The 20,751-nt window shown below is 48.7% G+C and overlaps 1 protein-coding gene across 1 annotated transcript in view; it reads left to right on the top strand.

Moving 5' to 3' along the window:
* Window positions 1-2,789: 2,789 nt before the first annotated feature.
* LOC138526943 (cholesterol 24-hydroxylase-like) overlaps window positions 2,790-20,751 on the top strand; it is a 309,716-nt gene continuing 291,754 nt past the window's right edge. Inside the window, exon 1 of the mRNA XM_069637836.1 lies at window positions 2,790-3,165. Coding sequence (XP_069493937.1) covers window positions 3,029-3,165 — 137 coding nt within the window. The 5' untranslated portion in view covers window positions 2,790-3,028. The remainder of the gene's footprint in view (window positions 3,166-20,751) is intronic.

The raw sequence follows: 20,751 nt of genomic DNA, 5'->3' as shown, positions 1-20,751 counted from the left end.
TTGCTCTCAGAACCTCTCCGAGCTCTGAGGAAGAGTGACGTGCCGTGGACATGGGAAAAAAGGGAACAAAAGGCGTTCCAGGACATTAAGCTGGCACTGTCTGATCAGGGCACCATGGCCTACTTTGATCCAGCAGTCGAGTTTGAGATCGTGGTGGATGCCAGCCCTGTGGGTTCGGGGGCTGTACTGCTGCAGGCAGGCGCACAAGGAAGTTTGCGTCCAATCGGGTATGCAAGCAAGGTGCTGTCAGAGACAGAAAAAAGATATTCTTAAATCGAGAGAGAAGCGCTCGCAATTTTGTGGGGCTGCCGACATTTCCGCCTTTACATACATGGGAAGCCAGTGGTCGTGGTCACTGATCACAAACCCCTTATCCTCATCATGGCAGGGGCATCCTCGAAACCTCCACCGCAGATTGAACGCTGGATGCTGTCACTCATAGAATATGGGGTGAAACTTCAGTACAGGCCCGGAACAAACAACCCTGCTGACTACCTGTCTCGCCACCCAAATAGCAAATGGGAGCAAGGCCAAAGAGAGATCGTGGCGTGTCAAGAAATAATACACAACGTCATAGAGGTGGCCATGCCAGTAGCACTGTCGAGAGAGGTCATCGCCAGAGCGACCAACAAAGACAAAATATTCAAGGTCATCCAGTCGGCCATCAGGAGTGGAGAGTGGAAGGAGGTCCTGAACAACAACACAAGGCGGGAAGTGAGAGCGCAACGGGACCTACAGGCACTGTGGAAGGTGAGACACGAACTGTCAATCTCAGAGGAAGGCCTACTCCTACGGGGCCGACAGATAGTGATCTCATGTGCACTTGTGCCAAAAGTGCTTGAACTGGCGCATACATGTCACCAGGGGTCCGCCAAAACTAAGGCGAGGCTGAGGCCAAAAGCGTGGTTTCCCGACCTGGAAGAAAGGGTGGATGAGCATGTGCAGAGATGCCTGCCGTGGCAGGCCGCAAGTCCAGCAGAAAGGGCACCTTCCATCAAATCCATGGACAGGAGCGAACACCCGTGGGGAACGGAGCACGCAGATTTCGGCTCAACTGGCAGAGGGATGTACTTCTTAGCCGTCATAGACCAGTGGTCGAGGTACCCCGAAGTAGAGCTGGTAGAATCCACCGCATGTGACCACACAATCCTAGCCCTAGAGAAAATGTTTGTGACCCACGGGTTCCCGACCGTCCTATGCTCGGACAATTGCCCACTGTTCATGGGGAGTCCGTTCGCAAAGTATATGGAGGAGAGGGGGATACAACACAGGAAAGTGACACCTCTATGGCCCAGGGCGAACGGTGAAGCGGAGAGATTTATGAGGACTTTAAACTAAGTATTTCGGATCTCGGTGAATGGAGGGGGAGAACTAAAGAGGAACCATATTTGAGTTCTTGCGGGAGTACAGAACAACCCCTCATCAATCCACAGGAGTTTCCGCTGTGGAGGCCCTGTTCAGACGCTGCCAAGAGGGCTCCTCCCGGAGCTGAAAGGGAGAGCGCCAGGAGTGATCGATGACGCCCGGGTCAGACAGGAAAGAATGGCCAGGAACGAGAAGGAGAGTGAGAGAAGACGCATGCAGGAGAAGGAGGTGACAGTGGGCGATAACGTGCTGGTCAAGAACCGCCACCCAGAGGGTAAACTGGCGCTCACTTACGAGCCGCAACCCTGGAAAGTGACCCACGTGAAAGGGTCGATGATAACCGCAGCCAACGAGAGGGGAACTGTAACCAGGAACAAGTCTTTCTTCAAGAAAGTGGACTCGAGTCTCGTGGAGGAATCACATGATAAGGCCTTGCGTCCAGAAGCGAGAGAATGTCTCCCAGAGGCGGAGAGACCAGAGGGACCTGCGCCCAATGAGGTTGCACCGCTGCCGACCAGTGGGAGCAGCAGTCGGTATCCGACCAGACAGGATCAACAACCCCCTGCGCGATTCAAAAACTATAACATGGACTCAGGGGACTGAGCCAGCAGCAGCCAAGGTTGAGCGACTCACGTTGGGTCCTGTTATGTTACAGATCGTTGATTGTTTTCTGTTTAAAGAAAAGGAGGGATGTTACAGTGGAACGAGCGTATACACATGCGCAAGCCTCGTTTGCGCTCACGCATTCACAATGTGAATAAACGTGTCCCGAACGGCAGTTGCCGCTGGGGCACTGCAAGCCACAGACGTGTCTCTGCATTTTACTGTATGCCTGTGTGTGTGTGTGTGTTGTATGCTTTACTGTATGCATGTGTGTGTGTGTTGTAAGGCGGCCCGAGGCACTCCGGAAGGTCAACCTGGCACTTCTTCTTCTTCTTACTGATAGATTTTTATCAGCTGTGATTTTTGGATACCGAGGCTTGAGCATCATTACTCCATCTTCTCGGGGGCCATGCGCTGCTTTTATTGAAGGTATGACAGCTCTACCACGTGTCACTATGCCCGTGACACCACGAGCACAGGTGGGGCTTCGGGTCACAACAGTTAAATCGGGGCTTTTTTCTTTGAATTTTGCATTTGTCACTGTGAAGACAGAACTGCAATTTCAAACCTTAACTTGAGCGCTCTGGAATACCATCAAAGGACATCGTTTTCATGTCGTCATGCAATGCTTGCGTGTGTAGTAAGTTTTTGCCCAGTCATGCAGCAGGCGTGTGATTTTGGTCAAGATTTGTCAGGTTGCATAGGTCTGACCAGCTTGAGTTTACGCAAGAATATCCTAGAACTCTGTCCCTGGTCTTCTCTGCCTCCGCTCACCCTGGGAAGGCGGGGGAGGGGGCGGACCGTTTAACTGGCAGGAAACAGGCCAGCGCACACACAAGTAAACTACAGTTTCAAACAATAGCCAATAGTTCGGGTAGAGGATGCTCTCATCTAAATAATATCCGTGCTCTGCATTTGTAACGGGCACCCCTTGGCCTGCTCCCAGGCCCAGGAGAGGAAACAACATTTGCATCGTACTGAAGATAGAGCCGGGAACGGCGGAAGTTCACTGACTGCAGAATTAGTGCGGAAGAAATACAGCGTCGGGTAAAACGTCAACATGGACGTGTTTGGTATAATTTCCTGGCTGATGCTGTCTGCGGTGGGCGCCGGGGTCCTCGCCTTCCTGCTCTTCTGCTGCTACCTGCAATACATTCACATGAAGTTCGACCACATCCCGGGACCCCCGAGGGACAGGTGAGAAGCTTAGAATGCATTAACCCCCAAACCGCCATGGCTACATGTGCACTGTCATTGCCTGCCCTACTTCTTCACACCACTTCCTGAGTTTTCACTTGACCGGAAGTGATGTCCAGTGACACAAGCTTCCTCCAGAGACCCACGTTTACTAAGCAAGACATCTCTTTTGAAGGATCACAAGCTGCGTTACAGCCCAGGCTGTCTACGGGACGATAGAAGGGTTCAATCTTCCCAGTTATTTTTCAACAGTTGGTCGGTAAAAAGACACGCATCATCACAGACGCACTCATTTGTATAGAAAAGGTCGTTTTAATGTGACCACACGCTTGCGAAACCACTGTGGCGTCGCTTGTCTCTTTAACAGCGATACTCCCGTGACATTCGTTCCCCCTCTTTTAACGCAGACACCAACTCTCCTTGGCTCGGGCTAGCATACAGATCTACTCTCCCCCAGCCTCTTTTTCCGAACATGTCCTCTTTTCATCCCCACCAGGGTCGGACTGGGACAAGAAATAGGGCCGGACGCCCAAGAAAAAGTGGCCCACCCCTCGCCTCAAGACCCTTGACCTCTGATGACATAATTTTATCCCACCCCAAAGTGACATCCCGGGAAACGATGAAACACGACCTTTCACCCCTTGACAAAACAGAAAATGGCATCAAATAGCATTGCTCTTAAGTACACTAGGAAAAATATGGTTATGATTTCACTAATGTGATATATATTTCATACAAGAATGGCTCACCATATGTATCATTAATATCTGTCAAATTACTGTGAATGCAAGCAGACGTCCAAGGCTAAATGATAATATGTTATTGTATAGCACTTACGCTTAAGCTCTTTTTTATAGAACAAATATGCATACAATATCACCCAACCTGTGTTGGTGCTCATTTATCGACCTGAGAAGGATGAAAGGCTGAGATGGCCTTGCTGGGATTCAAACCTGCAGATCACACACACATCGCAGCAGTGAGCGCTCACCCACTGAGCTATCATACCTGCTATAGTAAAATGAGCAATTATTGTGTAGTGGATACCATTAAACTGGTAACTAAGATTTGCAGACCAGTTAAATTCATCTGCAGGTCTGGTGCAAAGTTGGCTGCATGTCAAGCCTTCATGCATCTACTTTCAGGCTTCAGAGGTTGGCAAAATAGGGAAAGCAGCGCACTCACAGGACATTCCATACTCTGAGCACTCGTTACCTCATACATGCAAACAAACATCCTGAACAGCATGCCAGGGAGATGGGAAAAATAGACACATTACAACAAAGCATTCATTGTGGCACAATGAAGTCAATGGCCACTTGATGCCTGATGCTCTTTTTCACCACTTTGCAAGCCCTGCCCACCTGGTGCCTTCCTTCACCATCACTGTCTTGTGGCCAATGCTGATTTGACTTTTATGGACTTCATTTATTCACGGTGCGTCACTCTTTCTCAACTCTCATGCTGGACTTCCTTTGCATCTTGCACTCATGGTGGCCCTGAATCATGCTGTTCCCAGCTTCATCTTGTATCCTGGCTCGCAACATTATGTGTTACTACTGACTTCTGCAATTGTATTTGCTCTCCACTCTTGCTTCTCCACTCTTTTTGACTGCTTACTCTCTTTTCTCTCCTCCTTTCCCTTGTCACTTTTCCTATCTCCTCCCCTTACTTTCTTCTATGCACTTACTCTATCAGAATTATCCCTGGACCTAATATGATAGCAACCTTGTATGTTTCCTCCACCCTCCCATTACTGTTTTTTTCCTCCCCACCACACCTCCAGCACTATCTGAAATGTCGTCAGGCCTAGTATGATAGTCGCTTGTTTTGTTCCTCCCCTCCCTTTCTGCACTCATCTCCCTCACCTTTTGTTTATCTCCGGCTCTATCAGAAATGTCGTCAGGCCTAGTACGGTAGTCGCATGTCTGTTTCCATTTCCTTCCCACTCTCCTATCTGAAATCTCTTCAGGCCGAGTACGATAGTTAATTTCACATCCTTACTGTTCATGGCCTGTAGGAATGTGGTTGTATTTTCCCTTGTTCCCTCCCTTGCCTTGAAGCGCTTTGAAACACATTGTGTATATGCGCTATATAAATAAACGATCATATCATATCATATCATGCTCAAATATTTCTACAGTGTACAGAAGCTTTTAGACACAAGGAATTTGTCAAGTGACCGAGGACACCTCTCAGCAAATCGCATCTTGTGATGATCATAACAGAGACAACGGCAGAAAAAAACATGCTATTACTGCAACGGGCAAAACGCAAAATACATAGTCCGAAATGGATGCTTATTCTACTCTAAAATTGGTTGTTGATCATTAATATCACTAATGTATATTTATCACTAATACAACAGCACAGCCACTTCAGGGGGCACCATGGCCTCAACTGTGCATGCTGCAGCAGCATGTGAACGATGCATGTCTCATAATTTATGATGCACACATCATGCATACAAATCAATCATTAGGTAAAATGTGTTACCTTGCTTTGATGAATTATGCCGTTGCAGGTGTTTATTTTAATCTCAAAAATAAATATTGTTTTTTCCAAAAAGTTTTTTTTTCAAATGTTTTTTTTCAAACCGGCCCAGGAGTGGGCAAAAACTGGCCCCCAGTCCCCAGAGACAATTTCGTCCCGGACACGGGCCTAGAGGCAGAGGGGCCAATCCGAACCTGATCCCCACTAACCTATTCCGCAGTCAGCAAAACCCCTTCTCCGAGTGCTTTAAGTAGAATTGGAAATCGAGGGGGGCCCTAGTTAGCAGGTGTGACCTAAGGACATGCCCCTAACCACCCCCTCCCTCGCCTTGATTAGGGCGGGGGGCTGGTAAAAGTTGGAGCTGGGCCACACTGGTATTATTAGCTTTGATGCGCCCAGACCCTCCTTTTAAACAAAAGAAGGGGCTGGGCAGACCAAAAGGCGAGACACCAGTGTGCCCCAGCTCGCACGCAGTCCTTTCATTCAAGGAGCCCACTTTAACCACGGGCTCCTTCAATTAAAGGTCTGTACTTGAAACAGAAGGAGGGCGGGAGGGCCCAATCTCTCCTTTGGTTTAAAAGAAGAGCTGGCCTGTGTACCCTTCCTCCTGTTTCAAGTACATAGACATGAGGCAGCCTGCACTGCACAGTTATGCCTGCTGCTTGTGCTGACACCTGCAGGCAGCTTGTGTAACCGTAAAGCCTCTACACGGGTTGCCTGAGGTGTCGGCTGGCTGGGGCTAGTCGGGGGTGGACCCCGGCTCGGGAGCCTTTGCTGGAGACTGCCGGGGCCTGGCGCCAGCTGGCCCCGGCCCACTTAAGCCCTGCCTTCTCTGTAGTGGTCCTATCTCTGCCACTTATCTTCTCCCATGCACTTTGCCAAACTTATCTCTTTCGTATCCAAGAGGTTCCGTAGCAAATAAAACCTGTTTGTTAAGTAAAAGACGTTGGGCCTCATTGCGAGTTGGCTGGTAAAAAAGCAAATTACAGGCATGCCAGTGCAACCGTGTCCGTGTAGCACTGCTGCTGCAATCAACGGTTGATTCTGAGTCAGCATGCACACGCTTACTGGCATGCCGGTAATGGCTGCACCGGCATGCCGGTAAGGCCCTCCAAACCCCCGATAGCGGCATCATCAATGCCGCAGACACCGGCATCCTAGCTGCCGTTCAGATGTTACCGTAGATACCGGCATCGTAAATACCGGTACCGGAAGTGCCGCTACCGGAAGCAACATCAGCGCACCGGAACGGGAAATGGTCCGGCGGCCATCTTTAAAAACACAATCCATTGCAATCCTCTGCCTACAGCACCTGGATCAGAGAAATCTGGGCTGCGTCAGTAAGGTGATGACCAAGGCAACCAGAAAAGGCATTGTGTGGCTGCGAAAGCCACGTTTCAGTGATGAGGAGCTCATCATGCTCGCTGACACACTAGTTGAGCATGCAGATGTTGTGTTCTGTGCAGACCTGCACTGTGCGGCACAAATACGCAAAAAAAACATCTGGGAGGAGGTGACGCAGAAGCTCTCTGCGGTGGGGACAACCCCACACACCGTTAGAGACTGCAGGAAACGCTGGGACGATCTGCGGCTGCGTGTCTGCAACATCCTCTCAGAAAATCGCAGCCAGGCCCAGGCAACAGGTGGTGGAGCATCATCCCCTATAAAGCTGGCAGGTTGGGAGGAGACATGCATCTCCGTCATAAACATGGAGGCCATCGAGGGTGTTGACCATTCCGAGATGGGAGTCCCATCATAGGCCGATGACGGTGAGTGACCCTTAGCATAATACAAAAGTCACCACACCCATCTAATACCCCAAGTACAATGGTGGAGTCCAAATGGCAAGTAGATGAGAGCAAATACATGGCCCATCACCTCCCACCTAAAGTCAGCCCTTACAAAACCGCAATATCCTTGCCATGAAAACACACAACAAACCCCACTGACACAAACCACATGAGTCCCCAATTTCAAACAGAAGCACCATCTGCATGCACACACACACACACACACACATACATCACTGTACAGATGCAGGCCTGACCACTGTGCCATCCCATTGCATGGTACACACATCTCCACTACTGACTGCACACTTGACCCACATCCAAACAGCACAAGGCACACAACCCCTGAGGCATGGCTAAAGCACGAAAGCCATGATACACCTGTAGGCCACCCAACAGACACCATGCCCACCATGGCTGCACCAGAAGGATGCCCAAACACTGCACCCCTCCAACTCCTGTAAGCACCATGGCCGCCACTCCAACATGTACACGACAAAGCACAGGACTCTAAATGTACCAGCAACAATGAATGTAGGATGTACGTTCACCCATGACTGATGCCCTGCCTCTCTGCTCCCCACAGGCTCGGGATCAGACAGCGAGGAGGAACACACCGCAACACCAAAAAAGACACCAGCACGCCTGAGCAGAGGGAACGACGATGCCTCCAGGCCGTCAACATCAAGGGCTGGCCAGAAGCGAACCACCACTCCCAAGCCACAGCCCCCCAGCCAACAGGGTACACAGGCTGGAAACCCAGACGAGCAGCTACCTCCAACACCTATGCAGGTGCCCCAGCAAGAACACATTGCTGCAATCAAGACACCCATGCCAAAAGGCACACCTACCACAAAGGTTACATAAAAAAACTCTGCCCTACAGCAAACACCTCAGGTGGATGAGGAGGGATCACCAGTGGCCAGTGATGTGGAGGGGCCACAGTCAACAGCCACGAGTGATATCGGTGAGGCGGCACAATCCATGCAACATAGCGCGGAGGAGGAGGAGGAAGTGGAGGAGGCGGACACCGCAGGCTATTGCATGTCTGAGGACATGCCAAACACCCCAACCTTGCTGCTTACACCACAGTTCTCCTCCCAACATGGGTCAGGTGGACGCAGCTCTGCGGAGGACATGCCCGTAGTTGAACGTAGCCCTGAAACCAGACACACACCACCTCCCGTACAACCACCAGCTGCACAAACCATACAGGACCTGGAGGGGCGGCTGACCCACATGGAGGAGCGCCAGAAGGCCATGCATGACATGGTGAAGCAGTACATTGCTGATGGGGAAGCCACACGCTGGGCCATGCAAGAAAATTCCAGGACAGTAAGCCGTGCTGTCTACCGTGTGGCCCGGTGGGTGTGTGAAGGTATGGCAGCCATGACACAGGCTGTCACCCAGTTGGTTGCCACCATGGCCCAACATCCTTATGCAGAGGCCGACCCACAACCCCCACCACCGACCAGCACAACCCCGGTGAGTTCTACCCAGACAAGCCCGGTGCGGAGGTCACTGCGCAGTGTGCGCCGCCCAGCCGAACAACCCCCTCCACCTAAAAGGGGGCGTCAGTAGCCTGACACACATGGACATGTCAGGTGGGAGTCCAGTTGAACTTGAAGTGGGTGCAGGCGGGTGTGTGGGGGTGTTGGGGGCGTGGGTGTGTGGGGGTTTTGGGGACTGGGGAATGGGGGGCATGGGTGTGTGGGGGTTTTGGGGGGTGGGGGTAGTTTGTAGTATATTAAAGGGTAGAGGTCCACGTTGGTTCCTGTACACTGTACATAGTTTTCATTTAATTAGTACACCTGGTGTGCATAAGAAAAACACATGACTGGACATTGCTTTTTGAGTGTGTCAATTTATTTCTTACCAGTGCCTTGTGTTACCCATTCCATCAAAAGTATTGTGCAATCAAAGTTTGGTGTACAACACATCCTTCATTCACAGTGTGCCGTGGTCGATATGCAGCATCTTCACCATCATCCTCCTCATCTTCCGGCGGTATCAGGTCTGTGTCAGGGGGCAGGGGTATGTTGCGCCGGATGCACTTGTTGTGCAGCATGGCACATGCCAGGACTATCATGCCCACCTTCTCAGGCCTGTATATGAGTGCCCCACCCGACCTGCTGAGGCAGCAAAAACGGGCTTTCAAAAGGCCAAAAGTCTGCTCAATCGTGACACGTGTGCGTGCATGTGCATGGTTATAGTCCTCTTCGTGCCTGTTGACTGGTTGCCCGATGGGGTCAGGAGCCACGGCTTCAGGCGATACCCAGCATCACCTGCACTGGAGCACGGTAAGTGTATTTGTGAAGATTGTTGTCATTCCTTGTGTGCAATGCCTGTACAGTGTTCATGGTCACATGCCACAGATTCATCATGACTGCACTTGACATTTCCTTATAGTAGACTCAGGTAAGTGTATTTAGGGATATTGATATTGATATTTTATTTCTATCACGCTCGTACACAAGTGTTTCAGAGCGCGACAAGGCAAGGGAGGGGAACAGGGGAGAACAAAAACAATGATCTTACTAGGCCCAGTGACATTGAGAACGTGCAAGTGCATGGGAGAGGGGGAGGGGAAAAGTGCATGGAAGGGGGGAGAAGTGGAAAGTGCGGAGCAAAGGAGAAACAGATAAATAATAATAAATAGATAAATAATAAAGGCAACAAACAGTGGTTGTGCAGCCAGCAATTGGCTAGTGCTGGGTATAACTCCATGAACTTGATGTTGCCTCAGCTATCGCCTAATCTGAGTGGGACCACTCTCAGGAAGTAGCCTGTGTGCTACCTCTTCATGCATATCCTTCTCGTCTTATGCAGGCAGTCTGCCTATGATGTACCCTTTCCTGTGGAAAGTGATTCTGTGTTAATTGTTTAACTCTTGTAACCACGTGTTTCTATTCCAATCTGTAACCTGCAACCGTTGTAACCATTTGCGTGAAACCTATGCACCCAGCTGCCCCAGGGCAAGGTGCGCAATATAAATAAACAAATACAAATACAAATAAGGCAGCAGATAGGTCTCATAAGTGCAGGAAGAAAAAAGGGGGGGCTGTATGGGTACAGATACAGACCCCAGTGCAAGGGGTGGCCTGGGGGCATTGCGGGAGGGTGGCAGGGTGAGCAGGTACCTGGGCCCGGAGGACAGAGGGTGGCCAGGTGCACAGTGCCAAGAGTCACAACAGGTCCCTGCAGATGCAGGTGGCACCGGCATCACGGGTCGTAACGGTTGTCAATGCCGGTATTCACTTATCGGTATCGTTATTACTGGACCGGCAACCGTGTAGTGAGGCCCATTGCCGATTATACACAAGTGAACCACATCCTGTTGAGACGTGCCAGTCACATTAAATGTAAGCTCATCGTGTACCAAAACCGTTACGATCCAATATGCAAAAACCCCCAACATCTCTACCTGTTTACCTGTTACCTGGCTCTGCCCATAGCCCTGCTCCACACTCTGCCATGTGAGAATGCTGTCTAAACATACACACAATCCTGCCATTGCTCCTGTCATCGTTTGGTTATATCTCCTAGTTGATGCCAAAAGTGTACATGGACAGAAAGAGAACTAATGGTTTGGCATGTTGTGAGGGGAAATGACTTTGCTTGATAAATACAGGGATTGGGCTTGTGACGTCCACGTTTTGCAAACGTTTTCCTTGTCACGTGTTGGGGACAGGGAGTTGCAGGAAGGGGAGGGGCAGGAGGTGGGAGAGGGAAGGCAGTTCCTGTTGAGACATGCAAGAATAAAGACATGCATATTCATACTCTAGAATCCGTCTCCTCCCTGCTGCGCCGGCCGTGTTTGGTTGAGAGAGAACGCGTGGGTGCCTCAGGCGAGGGGTTTTGAGACCCCTCACTGTGACAGCTCTTCCTCACGAAGGCGCGAGTGGAGCGAGTGGCCGCACCAAGCACCGGAGGGCGAGATTGGTGGTCCGCCGCCCCCATTCATAGTGAGAGAGAGGCACCCGGGCAGCGGAGGAACGCGAGGAGCTTCCCGTACCTCAACCCTGGGTGTGGAGCTCAGCTCTGCCCACGCAAACACCATCCCTGCCACAGGCTCTCCAGACAGCTGCAGTGCGCAACAGCCGCGGCACAAATAAGGACCCTGCAACGCCAGTCTGGAAACAAATGGAGACTTCAAAGATCAGTGAAGTAGGCAGTAGGGTGCGCAAGGAAGCACACTGCCTGTAGTGAAACTCCACTGGCTACAGCAGCATCACAAAGGCTAGGCCAGTCAGACAACAGAGGTGCAGGCATCTGGAAGCACGTGGAGGGCGGGAAGAAAAGCGCGTGCTCCATTTCACAGACAGCTCCACCAGCACCTCGGGCAGAACCCGCCTTCTTTCATCTCCATCATTGCCAGCCTGAAAACTCATCCAGGTCAGTGGAAAGGGGACACAGCCAGCACATTGTCAGGTTGTGAAGTACAGTCACCCGCGCAAAGCAATATAAAGGTGGAGGTGAGCACATCCAAGCCAAAATGTCGGATACTGATAATCCCACAGACCCATCACACCAGCGGCAACCCTAGCCCCAAGAATGCAAGACAGCTTCATCACACAATTACCCTCCCATTTTGACCTGACAGAATCCAGCAGTTTAGGCCACGCTAGAAAAGATGGATTAGAGATTTTGAAGTGTGCCTCAAAGCAGTTGGCCCCATAGATGAGGAAAAGAAGCACAGTCTCTTCACCCTTTCCATTGGCCCCAACGTCAGGGACATCGTGGATGAACTCCCTGATGAAGCCAAAGACACGTATTCAAACCTAAAAGCAACCCTAACAGACTACTTTATTCCACATACGAATGTAAACTACGAGAGGCACGTGTTCCACACGACCAAGTAAACCAAGGGAGAGTCCATGGATGCCTTCGTCGTGAGGCTTAGAGTAAAAATGAAACACTGTGACTTTAACAATTATTCAAACAATGAGGCATTAGGATCCCATAGTGGATTGCGAATGCGCGGAGTTCAGAAAAGACTGTTACAGAAACAACGCACGCTAGAGGAAATACTACGCCTCGTTCGCTCGGACGCAGCTCTGGCCTCCCAAGTAAAAGGCCTGGGCGAAATCAAGATAATCAAGATAACCCACGGTAAAAGTGAATGCATCACAAACTGGACACTGTGTTTTGTTTAGGGGCAACGGCAAACCATTCTGTTATTGATGTGGCTACGAATTCCGGTTATAGGTGAAAGGATCGAATCCAAAGGATCAAAATGCAATAGTTTTGAGTCAAAAGGACTGGGAAAAAAAGGTCGATGTTTTTCTTAATTTTTTTGGGGTATAAAAACCACTTTTTTTCCTAAACGGAAACCTAAAAGAAAAAAAAAAAAAAGGTATTCTACCTTTTTTTTCCGTCCTTTTGACTCTCAACTATTGTATTAGATCATTTTGTTGACAATCACTTTAAAGCCGTCTGCCGAATGTACCGAAGCCAGATGCGAGGCATAGGCAAACAACCCGCCAGAAGAGACAGACAGGCACAAAACCCCCCTAGGACACACCACCAAACATTCGAACCTGCCCCACGCATACTCATGGAAGAAAAATCAGAAAGAAGGTCACACAAATGAGCGTCGAATGAGTGGCGAGACAGCAAGCCGTCACCGACGAGATCGAAGAGGCGGCCCCAGAGATACGTACACTACCTAGTTGAACACTTGCAGTCAGAAAGCAGATCAAGCGCATTATCAGAGGAAGAAACTCAAAGAAAGGAAAAGCATTGAGAGGAGCCAAGGAAAAGGGGATACTTGTACGCCTTAGGTAACCCAACTGCAAAGGAACACAGCCCAACCCCCATTCTTCAAGTAAACCAGACACCTGCCGAATTCCTGCTTGACACGGGTGCAACCGTTAACGTCATTAGCGAAGACGTGTACAATAGCATACCTCAGGCCCTCAGCTCAAACCGGCAAAATTCCACATCTATCCCTAAGGTCCCACACCATGCGTATCCACCATAGTCCCTTGGAGTAGCGGCAGAGTAGCAGTCTCAGGCAGTGACTGCAGGCTACTCTCTTTCAGTCTGTCTACAGTGTTTGTCCCTGACCAGCGACCAGTTAAAAGCTCTTTGATATCGCAGAGTAGCGGCAGAGTAGCAGTCTCAGGCAGTGACTGCAGGCTACTCTCTTTCAGTCTGTCTACAGTGTTTGTTCCTGACCAGCGACCAGTTAAAAGCTCCTTGATACCGCAGAGTGGCTGCAGAGTAGCGGCAGAGTAGCAGTCTCAGGCAGTGACTGCAGGCTACTCTCTTTCAGTCTATCTACAGTGTTTGTTCCTGACCAGCGACCAGTTAAAAGCTCCTAGTAGCGGCAGAGTAGCAGTGTCAGGCAGTGACTGCAGGCTACTCTCTTTCAGTCTGACTACAGTGTTTGTTCCTGACCAGCGACCAGTTAAAAGCTCCTTGATACCGCGGAGCGGCCGCGGAGTAGCGGCAGAGTAGCAGTCTATGGCAGCCATGGACGCTGAGGACGCTACTCTGCTATCGCCGCTCAATCCTGCAGAACGCGATAAAGACTCACATCAAAGGAGCTCACGCTCCCGTACTCGAGCAGAAGTGGGAAGAAAACAGCCCTTGAGTACTGAGAAAATTTCACCACATCCCAAACAAAGCAACTTGATCAATAAAGATACACTGGTGCGAGAAATGTGGCAGGTGAATTATTGAAGCAAGATCAAGATCATATAATAACGGGCCCAGGGAGCTGTGGAGGCTCCTGCCCCAAGACAATTTGGACCAAGGAGCAGGTGGCGGCGAAAACAACACCCACAGCACGGGGAGCCCAGGCTACCTTATTGAGCACCAATCCTGCGGAGATGCGGGGAGAGGCAAACTTCGACACACTGCCCGCCCGCCAAAACACGGAGCAAACCAACCTTAACTCATCGGAGGAATCCGCCGCTTCACTGGATATTGCCGGCGGTGCTCCCCACGGACAAGGCCGTGCCTCATCGGTCGCAAACTCCCTGCCGTCCGTCGGAGGACGGACAGCGTTGATTTCTGCGGAGATGGGAGGGGCCACTCTGCGGGAGCAAGCCGGGGAACGAGAGGGGGTTCCGGCAAGCAACCAGGACGCTACAGCGGTACGCCCTGTGGTGGGGTTGTACGGGCAGGAAACTGTGGAGGACGACGTTGATCGACCAGTAGTGGAGGACCCCCTGGTGGCAGAGTTGATTGAGGCACGAACTGGAAATGAACAGGTTTCAAACCTGTATGAAGCCCCCTATCCTGGGGGCTAACTTGGAGGTACACCGGTAAGGGTGGACGTGGTAATCCACCCGACGCCTCCTTTTACGCCTCCTACCACAGGAGGGTCAAAAGAAATAGATCAAAACAAAGACGGCGAGGTCCAGGGCGAACACAGTGACTCCACAGAGCGTTCACCCACAAGACCCTTGGACACACGAACGGATGAAGGCCCGTGTCCCAAAAAATTGAAAACAGTGCAAAAATATTTTAAAAAAACATGTCACCAGCTCCTTCTTCAAGCCAACCTGTACACCCAGGCAATTTACCAAGGTCTAAAGGAGCCGAATCCAACAGTGCGGATAAACAGAGAGCCAAACGGACGATAAGGCGAACACTGAAAGCCACAAACAACAAAAGGAAGCCAGAAAACAAAATGTACTCTTCCCATAGCCTAGCAGACTTTTTTGTGAAACGTCATAAAAGAAAGTTTGAAAACATATGTGAAGTAAGCGACAGCGAGATGCTGGAAGTTGTCTACAGCTCAGAGGATTTGGTGAGTGAGAAACCTAGCACAATTTTAGACACCAGCGTGCCTAGCCTAGAGGGTCAAAAGAATCCACCGTCCAGCCCAACGGATGAGATAGAAGAACTTGAGTCCAGAGGTAAACATCAGCCAGATGCAACCCCTCCAATGACACTAGAGAAAGAGATTGGGACGGACTGCTTGGAAACTCCCCAATTGCCAATTGATAGAAGGCAAAATGACAAAGACACAGAGGAGGCAAGAAAGAAAGCCCTCATGGAAAGTGATGAAGCTGCTGCCTTGACGACGATACCTGAGGTGATAAATCCAGTGGTGAAAGACACATACATACCTGTAATTATTACGCCAATTAAGGAAAAGGGACGAAGTCCTTGTCGAGAATCTATGCCTGAGAAATCACCTGAAAAAAAATTGGACATGGTGACGCTTATGTCAGCAGTCACGGTGGCCATGGCGTCTTTTACCAAACTATATGAGGCCATAAATGATTCATTTAAGGACCATAGTTCTCTACTGGCAACAATGCATTCAAAGTTCCTATATTTGGAAGGCTACGTCACTGCGGTTGAAAAAGAAAAAATAAACGCATGCAAACTCCGACACCGAGTGATACCTTCAGAAGAAGTCAAAACGTCCTCTACAACTGCAACCATTGAAAGGGGATCTCAAACTGCGCATAGTGAGCCAAACAAAAGCCAACTGCCACCGAATGTAGCGGAGGGTGCAGATACGTATATCACTAAGCCAAGTTCTACAGTTTAACAGCCAGCTAAAAAGTCCAAGGCCATTAGCCTGCCGCGGAGCAATCTAGAAAGGAAAGGCAGTGCCATTAGCCTCCAGGAACGCAAGAAGGTCCAAAGCTGTGCATGTGAAAAAAAAGACACAATAGTGGCGTTCGACTTTGAGAACCCTACTACGAAAGCTAGTGAATCAACGATAAACAAAGACTTCTCTATTTTCGCAGATTGCCGACCGATAAATGTACCAGCTACTAACACCGAGAAACAACTGGTATTTTGCTTACCGGTTCAGGAAAAGAGCTTCATTGATAGAAAGCTGTGCCATAAGGACGGACTAAGGTCAAACACAAAATCAAATTGCTCAACTCCAACCCACGTTGAGGAAGCTTCTATTCCAATTTGTATTGACCTTATGGAGACGTCCAAAGCTTCAAACACCTCAAAATCTACAGAAGACCTCTTGATGGAAGAAGTTCTTGAAAACCTGAGCCAATCCTGTGAGGTAATCCCCTCTGAACTCACTGAGAGATCAACGAGAAGGGGGAAAAAATGTGAACACAAATCTGAATCTCAACTAGACACAGCTACAAAAGATGTAGAAGACAAATTCCTATTTATATCATTGGAGGACCGATGTAAGAAGATATCCCACACTGCTAATTGGGGCTCTGAAATACCGTCAGAGAAAGGTTGTAAGAAACCCAGCCAAGGATCCCAAAATCACTACCATACCAAAGTCATAAAATCTGACAACTGTAGTGTAGGGAAACTGGCATACAACGCAGTTGAAAAAGGGGAGCAGACTCATGATCGACACAAGAGAGATGCATGGCGAGAAGATAGCAAAGAGAATAGTAGAGTTAATAGACATGAAAGAGAACCGCAAGGAAGAGGGGTGCTACCTAAAAAGCGACTCCATTCGATGAAGATCGGTCCTTCTGCCTTCAAACTGGAACAAATAGGCAATTGCCGAGACTATGTGATCTTGAACAGAAGAACGGTGATGGAATTGATACATAGCATCCTTAAATTAAGATCTGTAGAATCGAGGGACTTGCAAATAGTGGAGCCGATCCACGAAGGCCGACAAGTGACCGCCTATTTATTTATCTCCTCGAGATCAGTCAAACAGAAGCTGCGTGACACCCTCAAGCACCTTCTGAAACTGGGATATGACCTAAGTGAAATTGAAGTCGAGGGAGGTGAACAATTGGAGGAAGGCATAAACTTTAGTCCCAATCACCGAAGTTTAAGGAAAAGGGTAGATTCGATCAAGGACACTAGATCTTCCAATGAGAGGAGGCAAAAACATCCTTCAGAGCGGGATAACTACGCAAAGTCAGTAGCATCAGTGACAGAAACGTCGCCCATCGTGCATAAGAGAAGATCCCACTTAGAAACTACAAAAAAATCAGAAAGACCTCGACCAACCTCAGTAAGCTATAAAGAAAGATCAGACGAGCCAGTGACGAAATATGAAAGATATCTGCGTGGGCCACTAACACCAATTAAAAGAATTTGTATTGAGATGGTTACAACGGCTCAAAATTCTAACGAAGATAAGGAAAAATCCAACCCTCTACAAAACCTCTGGCCATGGCTTCCGAAAGCCTTGGCCCAGCAAAAAAAAAAATAGCAATTCAAGTCCAGCAATATCTCTGACGACGACTCTACACGAGGCTTAGACATCAATCAAGCCAAACTAGGCTCGTGGAACACCCGTGGGTTTATGCATCTTGCAGTACGGGGTGACGTCATCTTGGCCTCTTTTAAAGGAATGGTCTAGTAAAAATGTTTATTGTCCCTACGGGCTGGCCATGTTTTTTTAAGCCTAAGTGGCTCGATTTTAGAAAACTTTCCTATGGACCTTACCCGAGTTTTCGTCCATTAAACGCACGCGAAAACAAGCACCAGGCAGCCGCCATTTTCTGATAATCCTATCTTTTCCCCGATCGCCCTGGCTGACCTGCTTTTGCGGCACTAAATCAATTCCCCCGCCCCTGAGCCTGACATTATCAAAACATTCATATTCCCCGCCTCTCCCCGTGACGTTACTGTGCTGCGTAGGCAAACGCGCCCAGTCGTCTTCTGCGTGACTCCTCACAGAACCCGGAAACCAACACAGATCAACTCACAACACAGCGCGCCACAATTCGGAATATGAAACTGTACTTTAAAATGAAACAGCAACACGGTACATTTGGTAAAGTACATTTATTTGACATTAAATGTTTAGAGAATATTCAGCAATTGACATATGAACTCCGGAAGCCATTTATTTTCTTTTATCTGTATCCGCAATAACTGTTCCGTTTCATCTTGAGTCACGCGCTGTTCCTTTATGGTACACAGGGTGTTCATTTTCGTAAAAAGAATCACTTTGGAAGCACTGTGAACCGCAAGGCTGTTCCATCAACTAGGCATTAGTCCAGCCTAAAGGTTGATATGTTGCTTCTAGCCACTAGTACAGCGTAAGGGCATGTGGGCCCTTGGCGATCGTCCCATAATATGGTGATCGTGCTCCAGTTGTTGACACGAAGCTGCAGGTGTCTGCTGAAGAATCCATCCGCCGGTGTCTCAAACAGATGGCAGTGGCAGAAAGGGATCAAATACCTGTTATGAAAACAAAAAAATGATAATTAGTCTCGCTAGCCGAACTTCATTAATATTACTCATTTTATTTATTACGGCCGATCAGAAACTATTTGCTTGCAAGGATAGTTCAATGGAGTATGTTCGCCTCTAAAATCAATGCGAAAAGTAACGAGATAAATCGAGGCCAACACACAATGATAAACGACAGTTCTACATGCGTGAGGAATGATATGATATATGATATGGCACTTGTAACGTGCCTATACTCAAGTGTTTCTAGGCGTGACGAGGCAGGTGGGGAACAAGGGCAGACAGACAACAATCCTACTAGGCCAGGTGTCTTTCTGATCGCGCATGGGGAAGGGCTGTACATGGTTAGTTGAATACAAATTAAATAATTGGGCCAGCTGGTGGCAAGTGCAAGGTAAATGCCGGGGGAAGAGGCTCAAGGATACAGAGACAGTCCGGTAGTGCAGGGAAAAGTGGCTGGGCCAAGGACCGAGATCGGTGAGACCAGTGGACCTCCATGCCCATGTGCCCACTACGAACAGTTTTACTTGCTTTTCCTAGCTCTTCATTCATTCATTTATTCATGCATCCATTCATTAAATCTTCATTCCGGTATAAAATCGTGTAAAGATTTACTTACATTATATTTGAAATTTCCATTGTGTCTCTTTGTAATGCAGTCTGTAAAACGGACCGTGCTCTTGACAATGATTTTTCGTATACTGACCTAAAACTGAAACTCGGTCTAGTTTCTGAATTTTCTGCCTTATCGTCTCTTACGTTATTGCGCACTCCCTTCAAATGTAGTTCTTTCGGCATGGTCCCTGTCTCAAGGTCAAAAAACAATAGACCCTTATACTTCCAGTGCGACTTGTGGGCCTCATCTGGGCGCTGTCCTTCGCATTCTTTATTTGCAACATCACGTAGTATAGGCAACTGTGAGAACTTGAAGTTTAGAATCCGTCTATGTAGTGCGCCTCAATGTGCAAATGCGAACTGGCTTCTCTCCCAAATGCCACGGCCCGCTTGGCTGGCTCGTTCTAAGTGCCCCAATTTTGTCCCCGTTGTCTGCGAGCTTTGCAGCCCAAATTGAGACATTAAATTTTTGGCGGAAGGTCAGGGAAAGTATAAAGTACCACAGGAGTTGAGTTAAAAGTGAGATTTATTGTTTGTTTGTTTGTTTTATTATTTGCAATACGCAAGCTTCCCCTCCGTTAACAGTGCGCAGCATTTACATTTACATGAGATGAGACATGAGAAAAATATATACATACACATATGTGAGGTGAATAGAGAGAATTCAAAGATGACACCCAGCTTGTTCGCCACCCATGATGGTGAAGGTAGGGGTTAGGTTTACAGGTACACTGTACAATAACATTTATTTACAAAAAGACAATCGTATTGCAATTATTTAAACCGGGATTTGTACTTCACAATCAGCTGTGCTTCGGGTGGGCATGGCACAGTTGCAATGTTCGGTGGCAATGGATCACTGCTCTGCACAGAAACGTCCAAAATTCCATATCTGTGCTTATCTAACACAGCAACAATAAGGGCTTTCACAAAGTCGAACTGCATTTTATCATAGACTGGTTTGATCACCCATTGCTTACTTCGTTTTGAAAACACCTTAGTGTAGCGAGGCATCCTTACTTTACCCCTAGTCCTAGATTGTTCACGTCCGACATTGCTGTTATGGGCCAAGACCGCTAGTAGAGTGCGATGTTTCATGCCCCGAAAGCTAAAATGCAAGCGCTTTGGCCTGTACTTTAGGCACATATTGTGGAACACCTCCAAATCTCCTGTGTGACAGAATTCTGTCAGTCCTCTCAAATCTCTTGATAGAGTTTTGTCGAAAACAATCTTCTCAATGGCTTTGTGTGTCGGTGAAGATGGAATCAACCACTTCTTCTTCCGTGCCTCCTCTGGGGACAAAGGGCCATGTTCACATTGGTGGAAATGTTCATTTGCTGTCCAGCGGTGAACGTTGGTACAGTGGTGCATCAGTGACCGCCATTTTTCAAGTAGTATTTCCACTGACCCCTCACAAGTTTTTGAGCTCCACCAAAGATGGTTGGTGATAGAATGTGACCACTGCAAAATACTTTCAAAACCTTTTTTTTTCCCTGCAGCCGAGATTTTCTTATTGATTGATTTAGCAAGATGCCATACGTCAAATTGATGTTTAATATGTGGGAACTGC

Source organism: Ambystoma mexicanum, chromosome 14 (genome assembly GCF_040938575.1).
Source record: "Ambystoma mexicanum isolate Mex_15411 chromosome 14, UKY_AmexF1_1, whole genome shotgun sequence".
NCBI classification, from domain to species: Eukaryota; Metazoa; Chordata; class Amphibia; order Caudata; family Ambystomatidae; genus Ambystoma; species Ambystoma mexicanum.
The sequence above is the reverse complement of the archived record's forward strand: the minus strand, read 5'-3'. Positions and strand labels throughout refer to the sequence as shown.